The following is an 18,809-nucleotide window of genomic DNA, read 5'->3' on the forward strand; positions in this document are numbered from 1 at the left end:
TATGTTTGCGACATCTCTATTCCATATTCAATTAAAACAAAACTTATTTTCAAAGCAAGAAAAAGTTCAGCATATTTTTTCTCTGACAGGCCGATAGTCAATCTCAATCCGAATGAATCTTGCTCGCCATCTTATTGATCAAATCTGTCGCTCGGCGCCTGAATGTTTTCAACAAGTTAAACATAACCAACATAACTTAATTTTTTTTTATCCAAGTTTTTTATATGCCACACTCTTTACAAAAGTACAAGAGAAGAAAGACTTGAATATTTTTGCAGGGTTGGTTCAACAATTTGTGTTTTTGTCCATTGCCTTTTTTGCGAGCTCATCATAGCCAGCAAAATTCATGGCACCCAAAGGAGCAATCCAAAAGAATCGAGGGACGGCTCCTTTGAATAATCCAATGGGGCCTTCGTGGTGTAAAATAGAGAACGCAACCATAGATAATGTTACATGTCGACCAGGAGCAGCGGTCATTGTTCTGGTTTTTATTACATCGAATGGAGTTGTTAAAACAGCAGCGAGGCCACCAGACAAAGCACCCACTGCTATCGTTTCCCACGGTTCTAGCTCCCGTTCTATAAGTTTCTGGGCAGCCTGAAACCATAAGAATTGGAGTTTCAGATACGGATAAAAATGTGTCGTAAAGTCGGTATGTAATTTGAATCATGAATATATAAAGTTGCAACCAGTAGAGGACTGGCTGCGCATTCACTCCCTAGCCTTCCTTTTAACTCGCACCTTCTTTACTTGTAGTTGAAACCATGAGTAAAGAAACGTGCAACTAAAAGTTTGTGGTTTCCATTCGCGGTTCCATCCCGACTCAGTACTCGACTCAAACTTCAATCAATCAAGACATGGGTAAAAAAGAACATTGTCATTGGCCAAGTTTCTTTCGTGATACCTTTTGTTGTTTGTCGGATGAAATGTTTGCCACTGTCCGGAAGTTGAGATAGGGTGAAATAGGCAATTGTTACTACTTAATATTGTTTGATAGACCGACAAATTTGATATTTTGATTAACTAAAAGAGTGATTGAAGGTGCTGGATCCTCAAAATACTAGAGAAGAAATACCATGACAATAACATATATGACAGAATTGTTTAAATATATAACTTGGAATCGAGATTAACGCATACCTTCTTTGATTCAGCATAAATGCACATGCCTGCAACATAGAACGGAACCTCTCGGAAGAGTGTGGCACCAGTCCCACGAAAAAAACCCCCAAGACCATCTTGCTGCCAAGTCCCGACAATGGCCTCCCCTACGTGGCTGAATAGACCAGCCTGCAACCTTTGTTTCATCACCTCACATGGTATCCGGACTGCTGTGCCAAGAAAGGTGCTACAAAATGATGCTATCGATTGAACCTGAAACACCACACCTTAACTTTGATATTGAAACATACAAATATATCAATGGCTTACGCAAGAAACCATGCTGATTTCAAAATCGGCTATTTATGCAATTTAGTCAAGAGCATCTTTAAACTAGACTTCCACAAATGAAGAAATTAGTACAACCAAGCACTGGTGAATCTATGCGTACCTGTAATTCTGAAAGAGTTGGTGCAACAGTTTACTAAAGCAAGCTTGCTTGCTTCGAAAATTCCAGTTCGCAAACCATGGCTGCACTATTAATCAAATTAATATCCAGAAAAGGAAGTAATAATAACATTTAATATAAGAGAAACCCTGGTAACTGAATGTACCTTGAAAATTGACCGATTATAGCTGGAACAGACCCCCTATATAATCCATGGACTCCAAGTTGAGGAAGCTTCGACAATATCTCCGGGAGGCTAAGGGTTGAAGCTTGTACCCGTGTCTGGAGAACAATTAGAAACCAGTGAGATCGCATTACGGAACAAAGGATTAAAAAGGTGCCAGAATATATTTGCTATGTACTCATCGGTCATTTTTATTCCCTTGGACCTGTTCCATACATTCAAGAACTAAAACTGATCCTTAAAAAATTGCTCACACAGACAAGCTTAAATTGTTTATTCATTTATTCCTTTCTCAATATCTTACCTTAATTGTGTCAATAGGATGCAATATTGAAGTGGATAATGCACAAGAAAGCCCACCAACCAATGCGGATTTTAGGACACTGCCAGCAGGAATTTCCACAGGAGGAGGAACGGAAACCACAGTAGCAGCTTCAAACCATATACTTCTTTACATCATAAATAGCCCTGGTTAGTAGCTGCATACAAAACAAAAGGCCTCTATCTACAAAACCATGATACAAGACCACTCTTGGATACATGAAGCAACACTATCTTACTTAATATTTCATGTTTTACAAAAGTTAAGCTAATAATCCATAGTTAAAATATGTCTGGTGCATTTTCTTAATTACCCTCCTACTTTGAGAGGATGATTAAGGGGGGAAAAAACCATAAACTACCGTGGATCTTCTTGAAGTCGGTCTGATGGGAGCAAAAGCATAAAGTTCCTGAAATGCCCATAGGATACAGATTCTTCGGTGTTATCATTAAGAAAACGCATCATGGCAACAGCATTATCTTCATTCACAGGAAGACCTGCATTCTTCAGTGATGCCAAGATTTCACTTTTCTTTAGCATCCCTGACTTACTCAAACAGAGACTTGTAAAGGCCCGAAGAATGGTTGGTTCTTTCTGTTCCATCAAGGACAAGAACTGTTTCCAACCAAAAGATTTCGAGAAAAACTGATTCCTAGCACCGCACATAAATTCACTAGCATATCTCTTAGGCAGTTTCCTCTTTCTCATAGCAACTTCAAGATCTTCTAGAGTAACCTGACCATCACCATCTCTATCCAACTCCTGGAAAAACCTCTTTCCTGAAGAATGAGAGACATATATTGAGATTCTCAATGAGACTCGTTTCAATATCTAATAGCAACTGGCAAGTATATTGAATTTTTAGATTACAAACGAGTGGTTCTAAATATAATTACATGGCATAGAATCTGTCTCCTGATAATCCCTTGCATATTTGCAATAGAACTTTATTGACTAAAATGTAATAACCTTCAACAAAAATCTTAATACAGGACACTACTAGACAGACATACAAAAACTAATAACTGGCCGCCTAGTAGGTGGTCTTCCAATATTAATACTCTATTTTATGGTTAAGTACTACTGAGTACTGAGAATAGAAAGTGGAGATATAGCTATGATCAGATGTTCGAAATGGTGCACATGAAAGAAAAGTATGCTAAATAGATTCGTCTACCTTCGGCTTCTGTGTATCTGAAAAAATCCTGCACAGAGAAAAGTTTCTTCTTGTCAGGATGGTCTTCTTTTACTGGTCTCCCTATCTGAGGCAGAAATTCAATTAATTCCATAAATGACACATTAGATAGGGTTGATCTCAAACGCTCAAGGTTGGATAACGGAATACTTAGAAACCCATTGGCCAAATTTCGCAATGAGGTGCCTCCTTTATCTTCCCCATTAACTGCATGACTAACTCCCTCATCCCCTACATCGAGAAGAGAAGGCATTTCGATCATACCAGAGGGCACCCCTCCAACTCGGGCAAACCTTAAGTTCCCCAAAAATCTATTCACATCCGCTCTTTTACCTTCTAAAATACTAATAAGAACCTTAAAGTAGTTAACCTTATCTATAGGAGTAGGAAGTAAAGTTTTGTGCTCGATATTTTTACACACACGTTCTGAAACAGCCCCATCAAACTTCGGAAAATGAGACAACTGATCAAAAGCAACCCCAACAAAATACTCTACTGACAAATCTTTTCTTTCTTTAACCTCGGACTCCAGATGATTGATTTCCCGAGAAATATAAGGTTCCATTTCCACTCGCACCCCTGACTCACAAGAAATGCTATCACCGCCACTTGTCCGAATTCGAGTTCTCCCAAACTTGAATGGCATGGGGAAGCCGTGAATAAAACCGTTCATCAAGAAAGACCATGCCACCTCAAGATGCAAACAATTTCCATCCTCTTTCCCACCATTAACTCTTCCAAATCTCTGCTTCAGCCCTTTCTTCGGCACATTCAAATTATGATTCTCAACACCATTGTTATGCGCATTATTGACAGATTTTTCCCGAAAAATTCCAACAAATATCTTCATCGGAACTTTCCCTTTCATCCCTCTGTCATCACCATTTACAGCCACAAAATGATCAGTACCCGCACCACCACCCTTTCTTTTCATATTTAACTGAGCTGCGACCAGCTCTATATATATTAGTACTATTAACGTCACCATTCGAGTCCCCATTCACATAAACCCCATCAAAACAAAGCTCAATTTTCTTCGCAACCTTCCGGAAATTCAATTCAAGGGGTGAAAAAACATTCTTAAGAACCTGAATCGGATTCAAGAATGACTCCAATGTATCATTCCCCCGAACCATCATCACTAATACCCAATTTCAAGCAATGCATGAAAAAATCCCACAAATCGAATCAGAGCCCCCAACAAAATCAGCACTTAATCCCTTTCTACCACCACCATAACAACCAAGAAAATCGAAGCGAATGAACACCCACCAAGGAAAAACAGCACCTTTTCAATTCTTACTCCTCCAGCAATTTAATACTTTGTTTAGTGTTGTCATGTCAAGAAGTGTTGTCAGTTTTTGATTCCCGTCTGCCTCAGTTGTTTGTGTACTGTACACATATATCTACATACACATGTAAAATGTGTACTTGTTTGGGGTTTTTCCGGCTGAAATTTAAGCACGAATATGTGTTTCTTGCACATGTATACACTTGCTGCACAGAAGGAGAGAGAAATCGGATAATGAATGTTTAGAGTCAGCAAAGAAATTAATTTCACAGAGAAGGGAATTTATGTGGCTATTAAGTTTTCGGATAAAGATTTTCTTTGATTTTACATTTTCCCAATAACGAATCTGACCCATCTGAGGTATGACCAATAATTAGCTGACAAGATGACGAGGTTCTTTTGTCCTTTACATTTAGCTTCTCTACAATTTTTAGAGTAGGCTATTTATTTAATAAAAAATAATATTTTTAATATAATTCGTTATATTTTTTTTATAAATTAAGTATGATAAAAAATTTATCTTATAAAATATTAATAAAATAGTTTTATAATAGTTTTTAAAAATTTTATAACAAAGAAAAAATGGATTAAAAAATCTTTAAATTATCTTTAAAATATGACAAAAATTTGTGTGAGACAGTTTTACAGGTCGTATTTTGTGAGACAGATCTCTTATTTGGGTCATCCATAAAAAATATTATTTTTTATGCTAAGATTATTACTTTTTATCTGTGAATATCGGTAGGGTTGACCCGTCTCACATATAAAGATTCGTAAGGTCATCTTGCAAGAGACCTATTCTTAAAATATTTAAAATGTATTTATGTGAGAAAATAGAGATTTTAAAATTAAGATTGATCGACAATATGTTTGATAAATTTTATTTAGATTTTTTGATTTTAATCGACAGTCCGTCCATGCACCCTTTGGTTGCAGCAATAAGTCAATAAATTTTGTAATATGTTTTATTATGTCATAGTTGACTCATATGCTATGGTAAGAATACGCTTATCTTTAAGGGCATTCTGGGTAATTGAACTCATTGATTGAGTAGATAACTTCATAATAAATAGTTTAATTTAATTTAACTTGATATTGAGCAATCAAACATATATTTAATTATAAATAAAATATTTTATGTTTTATTTTTAGGTAAAAAATATTTATGTTTTGTATAAAATACAAATCGCAAAGACGGTTTGTTTGTTTGTTTTTTTTTTGACGGTATGTTAAATTACGTGAAATTATTAACATTTGATGGGTCAAAAATGTTGTTGGGCACATTGAAATATGATGAAATTATAAATTGTAAAATTGTCTTTACATTTTGGTATGTTATTTTTTTGATTAAATAAAAAAATATTTTGATATTATCTCAAAGAAGCCAAACTAATTTTTTTTTAAAGTCGCATTTATAAGAGTAAGTTTCTTGATAGATGGACGGTTTCATTAGTCTATAATCTTTAGATGAGTTGACTCGATTCATAATTATTATAAATAGTAATATTTTTTACATAAAAATTAATACTTTTAATTAATTGAGTCGAATCAGATATTAATCTCATAAAATTGAAAAAAGTGTAAAAGATTAGAGGCAAAAACTTGTGTTAGACGGTCTCACGGATCGTATTTTGTGAAACGAATCTCTTATTTGGGTTATCTATGAAAAAATATTACTTTTTATGCTAAGAGTATTATTTTTTATTGTGAATATCGGTAGAATTGACCCGTCTCGCAGATAAAGATTCATTAAATCGTGTCACAAAATACTTAATAAAGATTAAATGGATCGTATACACAGACAAGTGAGTGCTTCCAATGAGGCTATCTTAGGCGATTAAATCGATGTACCGATAATAATGGTCCCTTTTTATGTTTCTAGTCAACAACAAAATTAATACTTCTCTGTTATTGTTTTGCTATTAGTTTTTGAAATCACTTTCATTAATGAATATGAATATATATCAACCTTTAATAAATTAAGTTATTTTTTTTAAAAAAATAAAATTAAAATAATATATATTAAACATAATTCGACTTATCCGTACGGATTAACATAACTCGTCGTTAATTTTCCTTGGGTCATAAAAATCGTGTTAATTTACCCGATGAAAATATTCAAATTTTTTTTTTTAGTGTCAAATGTCTGGACGAAACCTCTCCTGGCCATTAAACTAATCCCATCGGATTTTAAGTTGTAATTTCCAGTTCTTACATATTTCCAATGAAATTGTAATATCATAAAATTTGTCATCTTTTCGCCAAGTAAACAATTTTTAAGGTTTGCCCTCAAATCTCGATTAACTAAAACCAACCAATTTGAAACAATATAAACTTCAAGAAACGATGGTCTACAAAACATCAACTTCCTCGACCACTCTCCAACCATGCATCATCGACGAAAACACATCCTCCTCTGTCACGCCTCCGCTGATTTTTCCATTCCGGATTCCTTCGTCTTTTCCAGAGGAGACGAATGGATCCGACCATCCCCACCCCGACCGCCTGTTCCACCGTGATGTCCTCCTCAGTCTCCTCCCAAATACCGCCACCCACCCCTTCAAACATACTCGAGATCAGCTTGATATCGGCTCAAGACCTAGCCCCCATAACGAAATCCATGCGAACGTACGCAACGACATGGATCCACCCGAACCGCAAGCTCACCACCCGAACCGATCAAAATGGCCTCACGAACCCTACTTGGAATGACAAGTTCGCGTTCCGTGTGGACAATGAGCTCCTCATGTCGGAAAACGGGACCGTGACCGTGGAAATCTACACGGTTTCCTGGTTTCGCGATGTCCTGGTGGGGATCGTGCAGGTCCTAGTCAACGATCTCGTCACTCCTGCGCTTAGAATGTCGCAAAACCACCCGAAGAACACGCGTTTTGTTGCCCTACAAGTTCGCAGACCATCCGGCAGCCCACAGGGCATACTCAACATGGGAATTGCCCTGCTTGACAGCACAATGAGAAGCATGCCATTGAATAACTATCCAAGCGATAAAAAACTGAATCCTCTCAGCCTGCAACAACATAAAAACGAATACGAGGAAGAACAACACAGAGAACTCACTTCAAGAATCCAACTCTGGCGTTCATTAAGCGTGGGGTCTGAGGTTAACAACGAGGATTTTCCATTAAAGCCCGGATCAGTAAACAACGGATCAATGGTTAATGGATCTGTTTGCAATGGTTCCGCTGTAAATGAGTCAGAAGCGTGTTCCGATATAGGCCCATCTGCTTCAATCGTGGCAGCTGAGTTAGCCAAGAAGTTGCAACCACCATCAAACCCCAAAAAAGTGCACAGAACTGCACGAGATATTGAGGAAACAAGCAGCTCCATTCTCGAGGATTTGACAATGGAAGAAGCGAAAACGAAAGGGTATAGGTTTACTTCAAGAAGAGAAAGATGGAGGAAGGAAATGAATCCGGGTGAAAAGATTGATGCAGATCATGATGATTATGATCTGTCCGAGATATCAAATAATAGCAACAGACATTCACGTAGGAACTCGGATGGGGGACTCTTTTCATGTTTTGGAAATGCATACGGGATCGAGTTTACTATCGTATGTGGGGCGAGTAATAATGCGAGTAGTAAGAAACTCACCGATGGCAAGAGTAGAAAGAAGAGATCGAGTGAGGCCAATTCAGCGTAGCTCATTGATTATCAGGAACGGACATCGCTAATAAGGGGTGCAGAGGTAGCAGTCGGATTTGGCCATACAAAGTCGTTCGCCTTCTTCTTCTTCGACTTTGCTCAGATGTTTCATATCATTAAAGTGTTCCCTATTGTTATCAATTCCCATTTTCTTGATATTTTGAGTTTTATTTTCTTTCTTTTTTCTTAGAAATCGTTAATTGTTAACATGCATGTTGAGATTCCTTCGAACAGTGAGAGTGGACAGTTCAATAAAGTTCGAGTCTTGGACTGAGTTCTTCTTTAATTTGCTCATGGGAATTTGTTTATTTGTTTTATTATATATGTTGGGTGCAATAATTGTCCCTGTTTGGTAGAGCGATCGAACCGTGGTAGAGCTGCTATGCGGTTTAAAAGATTTGAGTTGCACCATTACCACCAACTATAGTTTTTGGTAAAGCGGCAAGCGCTCAGTCCTACAATTGATATCAGAGTCAAGTTCACGGGTTCGATTCCCATTGATTGAAATGAGTGCAATTATTGGGAGAGAGATTGTTGGGTGCAGTAATTGTCCCTGCTTGGTAGAGCGATCGAACCGTGGTGCTTGAGCTGTTGCGCGGTTTAAAAGATTTGAGTTGCACTATTACTACCAGCTATAGCTTTTGGGAAAACGACAAGCGCTCGGTCCTACAATATATTTTTTTGATAGTTGTTTTTCTCTCCAACAAGAAATGGGGGTTGCCTGAAATGGATATGGAAACTTTATATTTTGTATCATTTTATACGTTGGCTATTTTTTGTCATCAAAAGTAACATACCTTATGCCAAAAAACTGTCTGATTGTATGCATCTATACGAGTACTCTCATCTATCCCCACTCTATTTTCCCTCTTATATTTAGGAAATAATATAATGGTAAACTTTGTCATAATTGACATTTGCTTCGCTTCAATTATGATTATACACACAGTCATATTTTAGTTTCAGTATGTTACATTTGCTTTTTACGTAGTTTTAATTCATTTTCCATGTTTCCTTAATATGCCACCGGCGTGACAATTATGTGTCGAGTGAGACATAAGCACTTTCATATGAAAATAACTAAAATTACAAAATAAAGAATCATAATCGCGATTAAAACTTGATTTTGATAATCATAAAAGATTAAAATTGGAAAAAATCAAATATAAACAACGAAAAAAAACTATTTGTATCATACAATACCTAAAAGAAACCTAAAACTTAATTAACTTTTAGTGAAACTATTTTTAATTCCAAAATTTCTCCACACAAATTTGATTATAATATTTTATATTGTAAATTTATTATTCAATTTCAGAAAATAAAAATGATTGTGTTTTATTTATTAAATTATTATTTATTTATAAAATCTCATGTCATATTAAATATCATAACTAAAATTGAAAAATAAATATGTACAACATATATTACCCATACATGCAACTCGTTAGTGAATATGGAGAACAAATCATATGGTTTCCACATCAAAGAGTTGAAATGGGCTGAACGAAGGCATTTTGTTTCAGCTAGTTACTGAAAATGGACACCACCCAATATCTCCCGGGCCCACTTCCTCTCAGGTCTTTTAACTATAATTATAACTATTATAACTATGACATTAGTTCGACTACCACGGTTCGGTCGCTCTCACAACAAGATAATTATTGTACCGAAACACTATTTTTATTTGTTTTTCTTTGAATTTAAATTTATTTGGATTTCATATCTAACTTTTCTTATTGAATTCATAGATGCAAGTGCCTTGTATTGATGTTATACATTGAATTTTACTTGGTTAGTAAGACAATTAATTATTAAAAATCTCAATATCATTTACTTATTTTTATAAATATATATGTACAACAAATCTTATTACTTCTTATGAATTCGAAATATATGATATGGACGTCATTGAATTACAATGATTTTTTATTTAATTAGATCCATTTTATCGATTTATTTAATATCTCTAAATCAATAAAATATATTATTATTTGATAGAAATTTTACCATAATTTTTTTCGTATGTAGCCATTTTCGATATTTTGAATTATCAATATATAAATATAAAATATCAACAATTTTTTTTTATTCTTCAGTTCAATTTCCCAAAAAAAAAACATAAGTTGCTAAGTTGTAAGGGTAATTGGGTCATTTCAGATGCTTATAAAAATATCCACTATCGCATAAATATTATCGGTCCCGAAAATCAGCGCCCTCGATGCTTTGAGTTTCAACGGTCCAGATTCACTATGTGACGATAGTAGGAACTAGTAGTTATTAGTCGTCCTCTTCTCTCAAAAACCCTAGAAACAACCTTCCCCGCAGCCCCTCTTGTAACGTGAACGCCATTAATTAACTGGAAATAAAAAAATTCTTGAAATTGCGGTTATCATAGATGAGATGAAAGGAATCTTTTGAATCGGCTTCCTATCCAGGTATTGTTTTCCTTGTTTCTTCAATTTTATACGTGGAAATTTATTGGTGTTTCGGTTTGTTGGCTTGAAAATATAAAGATTTTTTTTTGGAAGTGTTTTTGTTTTTTAATTTTTTTGCGTATTTTATTGCATTCTATAGTGTTTTCTTTTCTTTATGTAGTGCCGGGCGAAGGATGATGTAAAATGAAGTGCAAAACATCCAAGGTGTGTGGTGGTCCGAGTTAAATCAAGTTGGAATCTTTTTTGGTTCTGGGGGGAGCGTCAAAAAGGCAATAATAGCTTGGAAGGAGTGTACTGGGTTCGAATGTTGTTGAGACCTAATTGGGACCCCGTCTTTGTCTGTGTTAGGATTCTTGAGATCGCGTCTGGGTTTATAAAACTGCTATTTAAGGAGAGAAAGTGTCATCTTCATTAAAAAGATACCCCTTTTCTCTGGATTTGGCCAAAACCTGTTCCGGGTCTCTGTCTTATTGACTCGGTGAGGGGATTTCTTTCTGATTTATTCTGATTTCATACTTCAAATTTTTTATTAAACTTGCAAGATTGCTTTGTCTAGAAGACATTAAAAACAAGGATTTAACTCTATCTCAGAGGTTAGAAACTTCGACTTGAGCTAATTTTTGGTGTTTAATTTTGTGGGACTTTGAATGTGAAGGGGAAAGTGAATTTGGGCTCTGTGCTACTTTGTAGCAACAAGAGTAAGTCGATGCCTTCAGTAGGAATGAGACGCAGCACAAGGGTTCTTGGAGCAAGAGTTTTGCGGTCAGGCAGGCGGCTGTGGACTGAACCGCCACATGAAGATGGCAAGCTCATTAGAGCAGTTAGGGAAAATGAGTGGATTGATATTCTTGATGGCTCGATGGGTGGAGTGGATGCTGGTCATCCATGTAAGGTTGCTTGTCAGAGAAACGGTAATGGCAATGCGATGGACATTGTTGAGGAGCATAAAGTAGAAGAAGATGCGCATACGGACGTCGGAGATGTGAAAAACGTGGACAGAATGCAAGGAATTGTGTATGTTAGAAAAAGAAAGAGGGAAGCATTGAAAAGCTGTGGGTCTTGTGAGGATAAGAGGTTTGGGAAGAAGTTTTTCAGGAAAAAGTTGAGGGAAAAACACAGAGCCGCTGCTCTATCAGAAACTGGTGGTGGCTTTTCCGTTGACACTGCTACACATCAAAAGCTCGCTATTGTTGTTGCTGTCAAACCCTCTTATGACATCAGTCATTGGGTTTCTTGCTTCTTGTGTTCAGTACTGTGCTATATGAGGAGGGTCGACATTAGATTACGACTGCTTTCTGTGTTTATACATTCAAAACCCATATTTGATGCTTATTCTTCACAGGGCATACTTTTTCTGCAGGTAAAATTTCTCAATCAATTTATTCAGTTCGATATTTTTTGTAAAGTCATGGGTTTATAAGTAAGGATCTCTTGTTACAATTTGCATTAGTTAATTGTTCTTTGTTGTATCGTTTCCAAGTAAAATTCCAGTGAAATTAAATGATCAATCTTACTTTTGCACACATGTATTATTGAGAAACTTAGTGATTATTTTAATAAGAATAGAGGTGAGTAATGAGATGCTAGGATCGAAATCAAGGTATAAGGATCTCCATTCACCTTTTTTTTAAACCTAAATCAATGTTCACTTGAAATTCTTAATAATTTTTATACTTCTTGTTATAGGGGTCAGTTCCAGTCAAGAGTTCTGGTTTATGCATAATTTCAGGATCCAAGTCCTTGATACCCATGTTTGCTGTGGATTTTTCCGCAGTTCCCTTTTGCTTTATGTATTTGCATTCAAGTATGCAGCTGAGATCGGCACGATTGGCCTATGTGTCTGTTGTGGTTCAGTTGGGCGTTAATGAGAACTTTGAAGAAGTAACATCTCAAATTTCTCTCGGGAAAGATACATGTAATAGCAATTCTCTTGTATCCAGTATTGTTGGTTTAAGGCGGAGGGATTTGTCTACGTCAACTGGTGGATTGCCTAAATTGGCTCTTCGAAGTATGCAATATCGAAATAGTAGACATGTCCAGAAAAGGAGTTCTCTTAGACGTAAGAGAGGAAGACCACCTTCTGCTTTTCGGGCTAAAAAATCACATGGACCTTTGGCTTCAGATCTTTTACGGTTTAGACAGAATGCAACTCGATCCTCTTCTGCAGCACCTAGTCGGACAGCATAGGAGTTTTGCTAAGACAAGTCCCTCCAAGTACATTAAAGAACTAAAATCTACTCTTGGGATGGATGAGAGCCGTCCCTCCACCCATTCCAAGGAATTGAAAGCTGCTACGAGGCTTATACCGCAAAACACAGGTGCTAGTTTTTGTTCAGCGAACTTATTAATCATTGAAACAGATAAGTGTTACAGGGAAGAAGGAGCTACAATCACGTTAGAACTATCTGCTTCAAAACAATGGGTTCTTGCTGTTATGAAGGATGGGGTGAAACGATACAGCCTCAGTACACAGAGTGTCATGAGGCCATCTTGTTCTAATCGCTTCACTCATGCAACATTATGGTCAGGAGATGGGGGTTGCAAGCTTGAGTTTCCTAATAGGCTAGACTGGTTGATTTTCAAAGAACTTTATAAAGAATGCTCGGACCGAAATGTACAGGCACCTAGCACTAGTGTCATTCCTGTTCCTGGGGTGCAAGTGGTATCCAGTTCCGTTCAAAACAATTATATACCATATGTGAGACCTGATTCATATATCACTGTAAAAGATGATGAACTTGCAAGGGCGATGATCAAGAGGACTGCCAATTATGACATGGACTCGGATGACGAGAGGTGGCTAAATGAATTCAATGATACTCTGTCGTCGGATGGGGAGATTCATGAACTTATAACGCCTGAGCAATTTGAGTTGGTTGTTGATGCCCTTGAAAAAGGTTTTCATTGCAATGGGGATGATCATTCTGACGAGAAAGCAGCATATGATTTTTGCATGCATTTAGAGAGAAAGGAATTTATAGAGGCTATCCATAAGTACTGGATTAAAAAGCGGAGACAGAAACGATCAGCACTTGTCAGGATTTTCCAGGTAAAATTAATAATGATTCTAATGCTGGAACTTTAAGTTGTGGAGCGTGTTTGCTTGTTATGATTGGAATATAGTTGTTACATTGGGTAGAAAATTGCAATTTATTATGAGATTGACTTCATGTACTTTCTGTAAATTAGAAAAGCAATAATTTTCCACGCACTTTTTAATCATTGCTGTATGTAGTACTGGCTTCTTTCCCTGCCTGAACATTGGGTTTCCGATTTTTTTGTATTTGAGTTGTAGGAGGGAATTGTTCCGATTGGGTCTCGAACCCAAGACCATTTGATTCTGAATTTACCTTCTCAATTTTATTGGCAGCTACACAAGCCTAGAAGAACTCAAGTGATACCGAGGTCCATTTTACGGAAGAAAAGATCATTCAAACGTCAGGCAAGTCAAGCTGGGAGAGAAAAGCAACGAACTTTTCTTCAAGGTTAGTGTAGCCTTCAAAGGTATCATTTAATGCGGAATCGGAAACACGTCATTCATTTTCAAATCTAACATTTTTGTTCAACTGATTTGTTCAATTTGGTTGAGTCTTGTACGGAGTCATCCCAACTGAAGGTAATTGTAGACTTTCGATTGTACAGAAATGGTAGCTGAAAGAGACACTTCGGAACACAAGAATAACTTACTCAAATTGCAAGAAGCTAGAGCCATCGCTGACAGATCTGAGCTGTCAGCCATTTTAAAGCGTCAAAGAGCTCAAATCCTCATGGAAAATGCTGACTTAACTACATATAAAGCTATAATGGCTCTTAGAATAGCCGAAGCAGCTGAAATTGTGGAGGCCCCGGTTGCGGTTGCATCACTTTTCTTGGTCCCTTGACCGAGTAACAGTAATCTGAATTCCATTTCAGATGGCCATTTTTTTGGAGCTGGAAGAGAGGAATTACAGCCTTGTGGTGGCCTGTTTTTGGCGAAGCCGTTAGATGTCAATCGTGTGAAAGAACTGTTGTAGTGTTGTATAGAATTCGATTCGTAGTTGCAGTGTAGTAGGTGGTATATTTTGGTTTCTTGAAAAAGTAAAGAAGCAGAAAAATATAGGAATTTTTTTTTATCATAAATGGTCGGGGTCTGCAATGGTGATGGAATTCTTGTGTACGCTTGACGACACCTGTCCTAAACTCTGTACATTTTGTACGACTGCAATTTAGAACTACAGCTCATAGATTTAGCCAATAATTTATTGCTTTTTTCTTGTACGTGGATTTTTAGAGCTTGGTTTTCTTTGTGCTTTTAGATTTTGACCATAATTTCTCACGTCTCTAATGCAAATATGTTTTTGTAGAAAGTAAACTTTGTTGTTTCAAGAAAAACACAGACCACGAGCTTTACACATAGAAAAGACAGCTACTTGTCATGATTTAGGAAACATGAAATTTACAGTACTATAGAAGCCCTATGACCGGTGAATGTGCAAATATTAGACTCTCTTTATTTGCAGTGTATCCCCAAATTTGGCTCACACTTTTTCGTCGAGGCTTTGCTTCGCCCAGCATTGTCACGGTGTCTCTCATCGATGGCCTGTCTTTGGGAAGCTTAGCAGTGCAGAGAGCTGCAATTTTGAGGACCAGAAGCATCTCTTCTTGAACATACTTGCATTGGGCAGAGACGTTAGGGTCTAATACCTGTTCCGAAACTATATTGTTTGCTTTTCTTCGAACCCAGTCTACTATATCAACGGAGTCGCCAAATGAAGGATCTAATGGCATTTTACCTGTCAGGAGCTCCAAGAGTACGACCCCAAAACTATATACGTCACTCTTCTCGTCAACCTTCAGGGTGTATCCATATTCTGCAAAAAATCAAAACCAATATTTTCTCAAGATTAATTTCACAAAATGGGAGACATTTTAAAAGAGATTCTCCACAGTTTTGGTTTGCAAGAATCAACTAACCTGGTGCTATGTATCCATAAGATCCAGCCACCATGGAAACAGTCTCATTCTTGTGATGCATTGTTCTAGCCAACCCGAAATCAGCGATTCTTGCCTCAAAATCCGAATCCAACAAGATGTTATTCGACTTGACATCACGGTGAATCACAGGTGGATGACAACCGTGGTGAAGGTAAGAAAGTCCTTGTGCTACACCAAGCGCAACATTATACCTCGACACCCAATCCACCAGCATTTTCCCTGCCTGTTTCCCATGTAATGCTTCGCCAAGACTCCCATTCGACATGTATTCGGACACCATCATGACATCAGTCTCATTGTGCAGATATCCCAATAATCTTACTATGTTCCTATGCCTCAGTTTTCCTAAAAGATCCACTTCTGCAAAAAGATCATCTGCAGTTTCTACATCAGTTTCTGATCTCCATAGCTTTTTCACAGCAACTACGCTGTGCGGCCGATGAATTTCAGCTTTGTACACAATTCCGGCACCGCCGACTCCAATCACATTTGATTCCTTTAAACATGATAGTATATCGGCACTTGTGAAATTTAGCCTCTGGAATGCTACAAGCCTCCAAGGCCATTCGGTGTTGTTTTTCTTGAACCAATCAGTGAACGAATTGCTACACAAATACCACCTTTTATAGAGCTGCCTCGTTGTAAAAGCTAAGATTCCTACCACTAAAATTATTGATATTCCGACAAGAAGTCCTACAACAGTATGATTTAAACGAACTTTTCTCTGCGTAGGTGCGTTGGTGACGGCTTTAGAACACGGGGCAAGTACACCACCACATAGACCAGAGTTACCGATAAGATCGTTTGGATTAATGGTCATTAAGATACCGTTGCTCGGAACAGGACCCTCGAGCTTGTTGTAGGACAGGTTGATCATTTCAAGAGCCGGGGAGTTTCCAAAATTTTCTGGTATTCTTCCAACAAGTGAATTGTTTGACAGATCAAGAATTGATAGAGTCGGCATTGCGGCTAAGGACTTTGGAATTTCTCCATCGAATTGATTGCATTTGAGATTAAGAGTCACCATTTTTTCACATGAAGCTATATTCTCAGGTATTTTTCCCGAGAAATGGTTGTTTGAAAGATCAAGTGACGAAAGTGATTCACAGTCTTGAAACTCATCCAGGATGTTCCCTTGCAGATTGTTATTCGAAACCGCGAAGGTTTGAAGAGTTGGCACGGAGAGAATATTCGAAGGCAACGAAGAATCTAGACGATTCCCAGAAAAATCAATGAACGAAAGTGAAGCAGATAAAGTAAAATCTTGAGGAATTTCACCTGTGAAATTGTTATAAGCCAACTCTAGCCTTTGAAGTTTTGGAAGACTTCCAAAACCAGAAGGGATTGAACCTGAAAGATGATTGTTTTGGATCCGAACGCGAACCAAAGACGAACAATTTGATAGGTTCTTTGGGATTAAACCTGAGAAAGAGTTATTAAAGAGAATGAGCTTCGTGAGATTCCCAGAGTCGCATAAACCAGGTGGAATCTCACCAGACAGCGAATTTGATGAAACATCCAACCACTGTAAAGGAGAGTTTTTTCCAAGATTTAACGGCAAGAAGCCAGTTAAAGAATTCTTCCACAGCTCAAGAACTTCAAGTTTTTTCAAATCTCCTAGCCCTTCCGGAATAGGACCTGTCAATTCATTGCACATAAGATTCAGCAGCTGCAGATTCTTGATACCTGAAACCTGGTATGGTATCTCTCCTGAAAGATGGTTATCGGAAAGATCCAAATACACTAGACTTGTCATGTTCCCTATTTCAGGTGGGATTCTTCCTTCAAAACTGTTTTGATACAAGTAAACAGTAGTTAACTTTTTCAAATTTCCCAATTCTCCTGGAATTTGACCACTCAATGTGCCAACAGCCAAATCAAGATACTGAAGATTCGTCAAATTAGCGAACTCTCCTGGAATTTGTCCTTGGAACTGATTATATCCCATTATAATAGTTTCCAAAGACGACAATTCACCGAGCTCGACCGGAATCTTTGCAGTTAAATTATTACCAGAAAGGCCAAGAAACCTCAACTTCTGCAAGTTCTGGAAAGAAACTGGAATCGACCCTTCGAAGAAACTCCCTCTAAAATCCAGGATTTCAAGCAAGGTTCCATTTCCAAGATCCTCCGGTAAGAAACCTACGAAATTGTTGCTTGATGCATTAATACTGGTTAATCCTTGAATCCCTCCAAGGCCAATAGGGAAATTCCCCACAAAATTGTTCTGGCTCACATCAATGCTCACCAATGAAGTGATATTTGATAAAGATTTCGGCAGTGAAGACGAGAAATCGTTGCAGGATAGATTCAGAGTCTTCAGATTACCCAATTCTTGAATTTGATCAGGTACTCGGCCACTAAGGTTCATATTGGAGAGGTCTAACTTTTCGACATAGCCCTTGGAGTTGCAGAAAATACCTGTCCAGTTACAATGTGGCAAACCGGTTTTCGCTTCATGGACTGGCATTTTCCAGTCTTTTAAGTGATCAAATGTATCAATGAAGCTGGGTTTTATGGAAAGCAAGGATGATAACTCAAAATTTGGAACATCATCGGCAAAAACAAAAGAGAAACCACCGATGTAACAGTAGAATAACAGGAAGAGGTTGCGCCATTGCATTTTCTTCATAGTACTTCTACCACTTTTTTTTCCCCTTTTCCCGAATTTTCCCTTAGTTTTCTTGAACCATTTGGATAAAGGGATTTTGATGATTGCTATGCATAGTTCTGTGAATAAAAGAAGATTAATGGTTGATTAACATAGAAAAAGTTCTATTATTATATGAAAATGGGACCCTTTTCCATGTGCATGTATTTTGTATCAAGGATAAGCGGACCCTCGAACTTTCATGTGAGGGCCAATTAATATATAATTATATTCTTTAATTAAACTTTATAATTGTTTTAAAAATTTAATATTGAATGGCTATAGCTATATTCGCCAACAAAGATGAATCCAATGATTAACTACTAATTAAGCAGTAGTTAAAGAGAGTTCGTGAGGTCTTGGGATTTGGAAAACACAGCTATCAATCTTGCATCTAATGACTGTGAAACTTTGGACTGATTTGCGAATGTTCCGACATTAAAACATGTAAGGAATGTGTTTAAAGTATTGACTAATTTCCCTCAATAAAAATGGTACTTTTTCATCACCGATCGATTTGAGGTCAACTCGAGTTAATAA

At 37.2% G+C, this 18,809-nt stretch overlaps 4 protein-coding genes across 4 annotated transcripts; 2 read left to right on the plus strand and 2 right to left on the minus strand.

Annotated features, from left to right (window-relative positions):
* Positions 1-257: 257 nt before the first annotated feature.
* Positions 258-4,819, minus strand: LOC142523683 (uncharacterized). The gene is given in 8 exon segments (XM_075627408.1): positions 258-597; positions 1,141-1,374; positions 1,553-1,582; positions 1,584-1,632; positions 1,716-1,831; positions 2,038-2,182; positions 2,417-2,834; positions 3,233-4,819. Coding segments are annotated over 8 exon segments (2,322 nt in total). The 5' UTR covers positions 4,251-4,819; the 3' UTR covers positions 258-285.
* Positions 4,820-7,017: 2,198 nt separating this feature from the next.
* On the plus strand, positions 7,018-8,205 carry LOC142523977 (uncharacterized). The gene has a single exon (XM_075627705.1). The coding sequence runs from the start codon at positions 7,018-7,020 to the stop codon at positions 8,203-8,205; it is 1,188 nt and encodes a 395-aa protein (XP_075483820.1).
* A 2,282-nt stretch (positions 8,206-10,487) lies between these two features.
* On the plus strand, positions 10,488-14,902 carry LOC142524464 (uncharacterized). Its single transcript, XM_075628470.1, is given in 6 exon segments — positions 10,488-10,645; positions 10,806-12,005; positions 12,332-12,808; positions 12,810-13,694; positions 14,016-14,130; positions 14,288-14,902. Coding segments are annotated over 5 exon segments (2,370 nt in total). The 5' UTR covers positions 10,488-10,645; positions 10,806-11,351; the 3' UTR covers positions 14,527-14,902.
* A 67-nt stretch (positions 14,903-14,969) lies between these two features.
* LOC142524463 (uncharacterized) lies at positions 14,970-18,363 on the minus strand. The gene is made up of 2 exons (XM_075628469.1): positions 15,599-18,363; positions 14,970-15,495 (listed from the first exon to the last, which is right to left on the minus strand). Exons 1-2 carry the CDS (start codon positions 18,249-18,251, stop codon positions 15,089-15,091), a joined length of 3,060 nt encoding a protein of 1,019 aa, XP_075484584.1. The 5' UTR covers positions 18,252-18,363; the 3' UTR covers positions 14,970-15,088.
* Between the last annotated feature and the right edge of the window lie 446 nt (positions 18,364-18,809).

The sequence above is a fragment of the Primulina tabacum genome, chromosome 14, assembly GCF_025594145.1.
Source record: "Primulina tabacum isolate GXHZ01 chromosome 14, ASM2559414v2, whole genome shotgun sequence".
Lineage (NCBI taxonomy): Eukaryota > Viridiplantae > Streptophyta > Magnoliopsida > Lamiales > Gesneriaceae > Primulina > Primulina tabacum.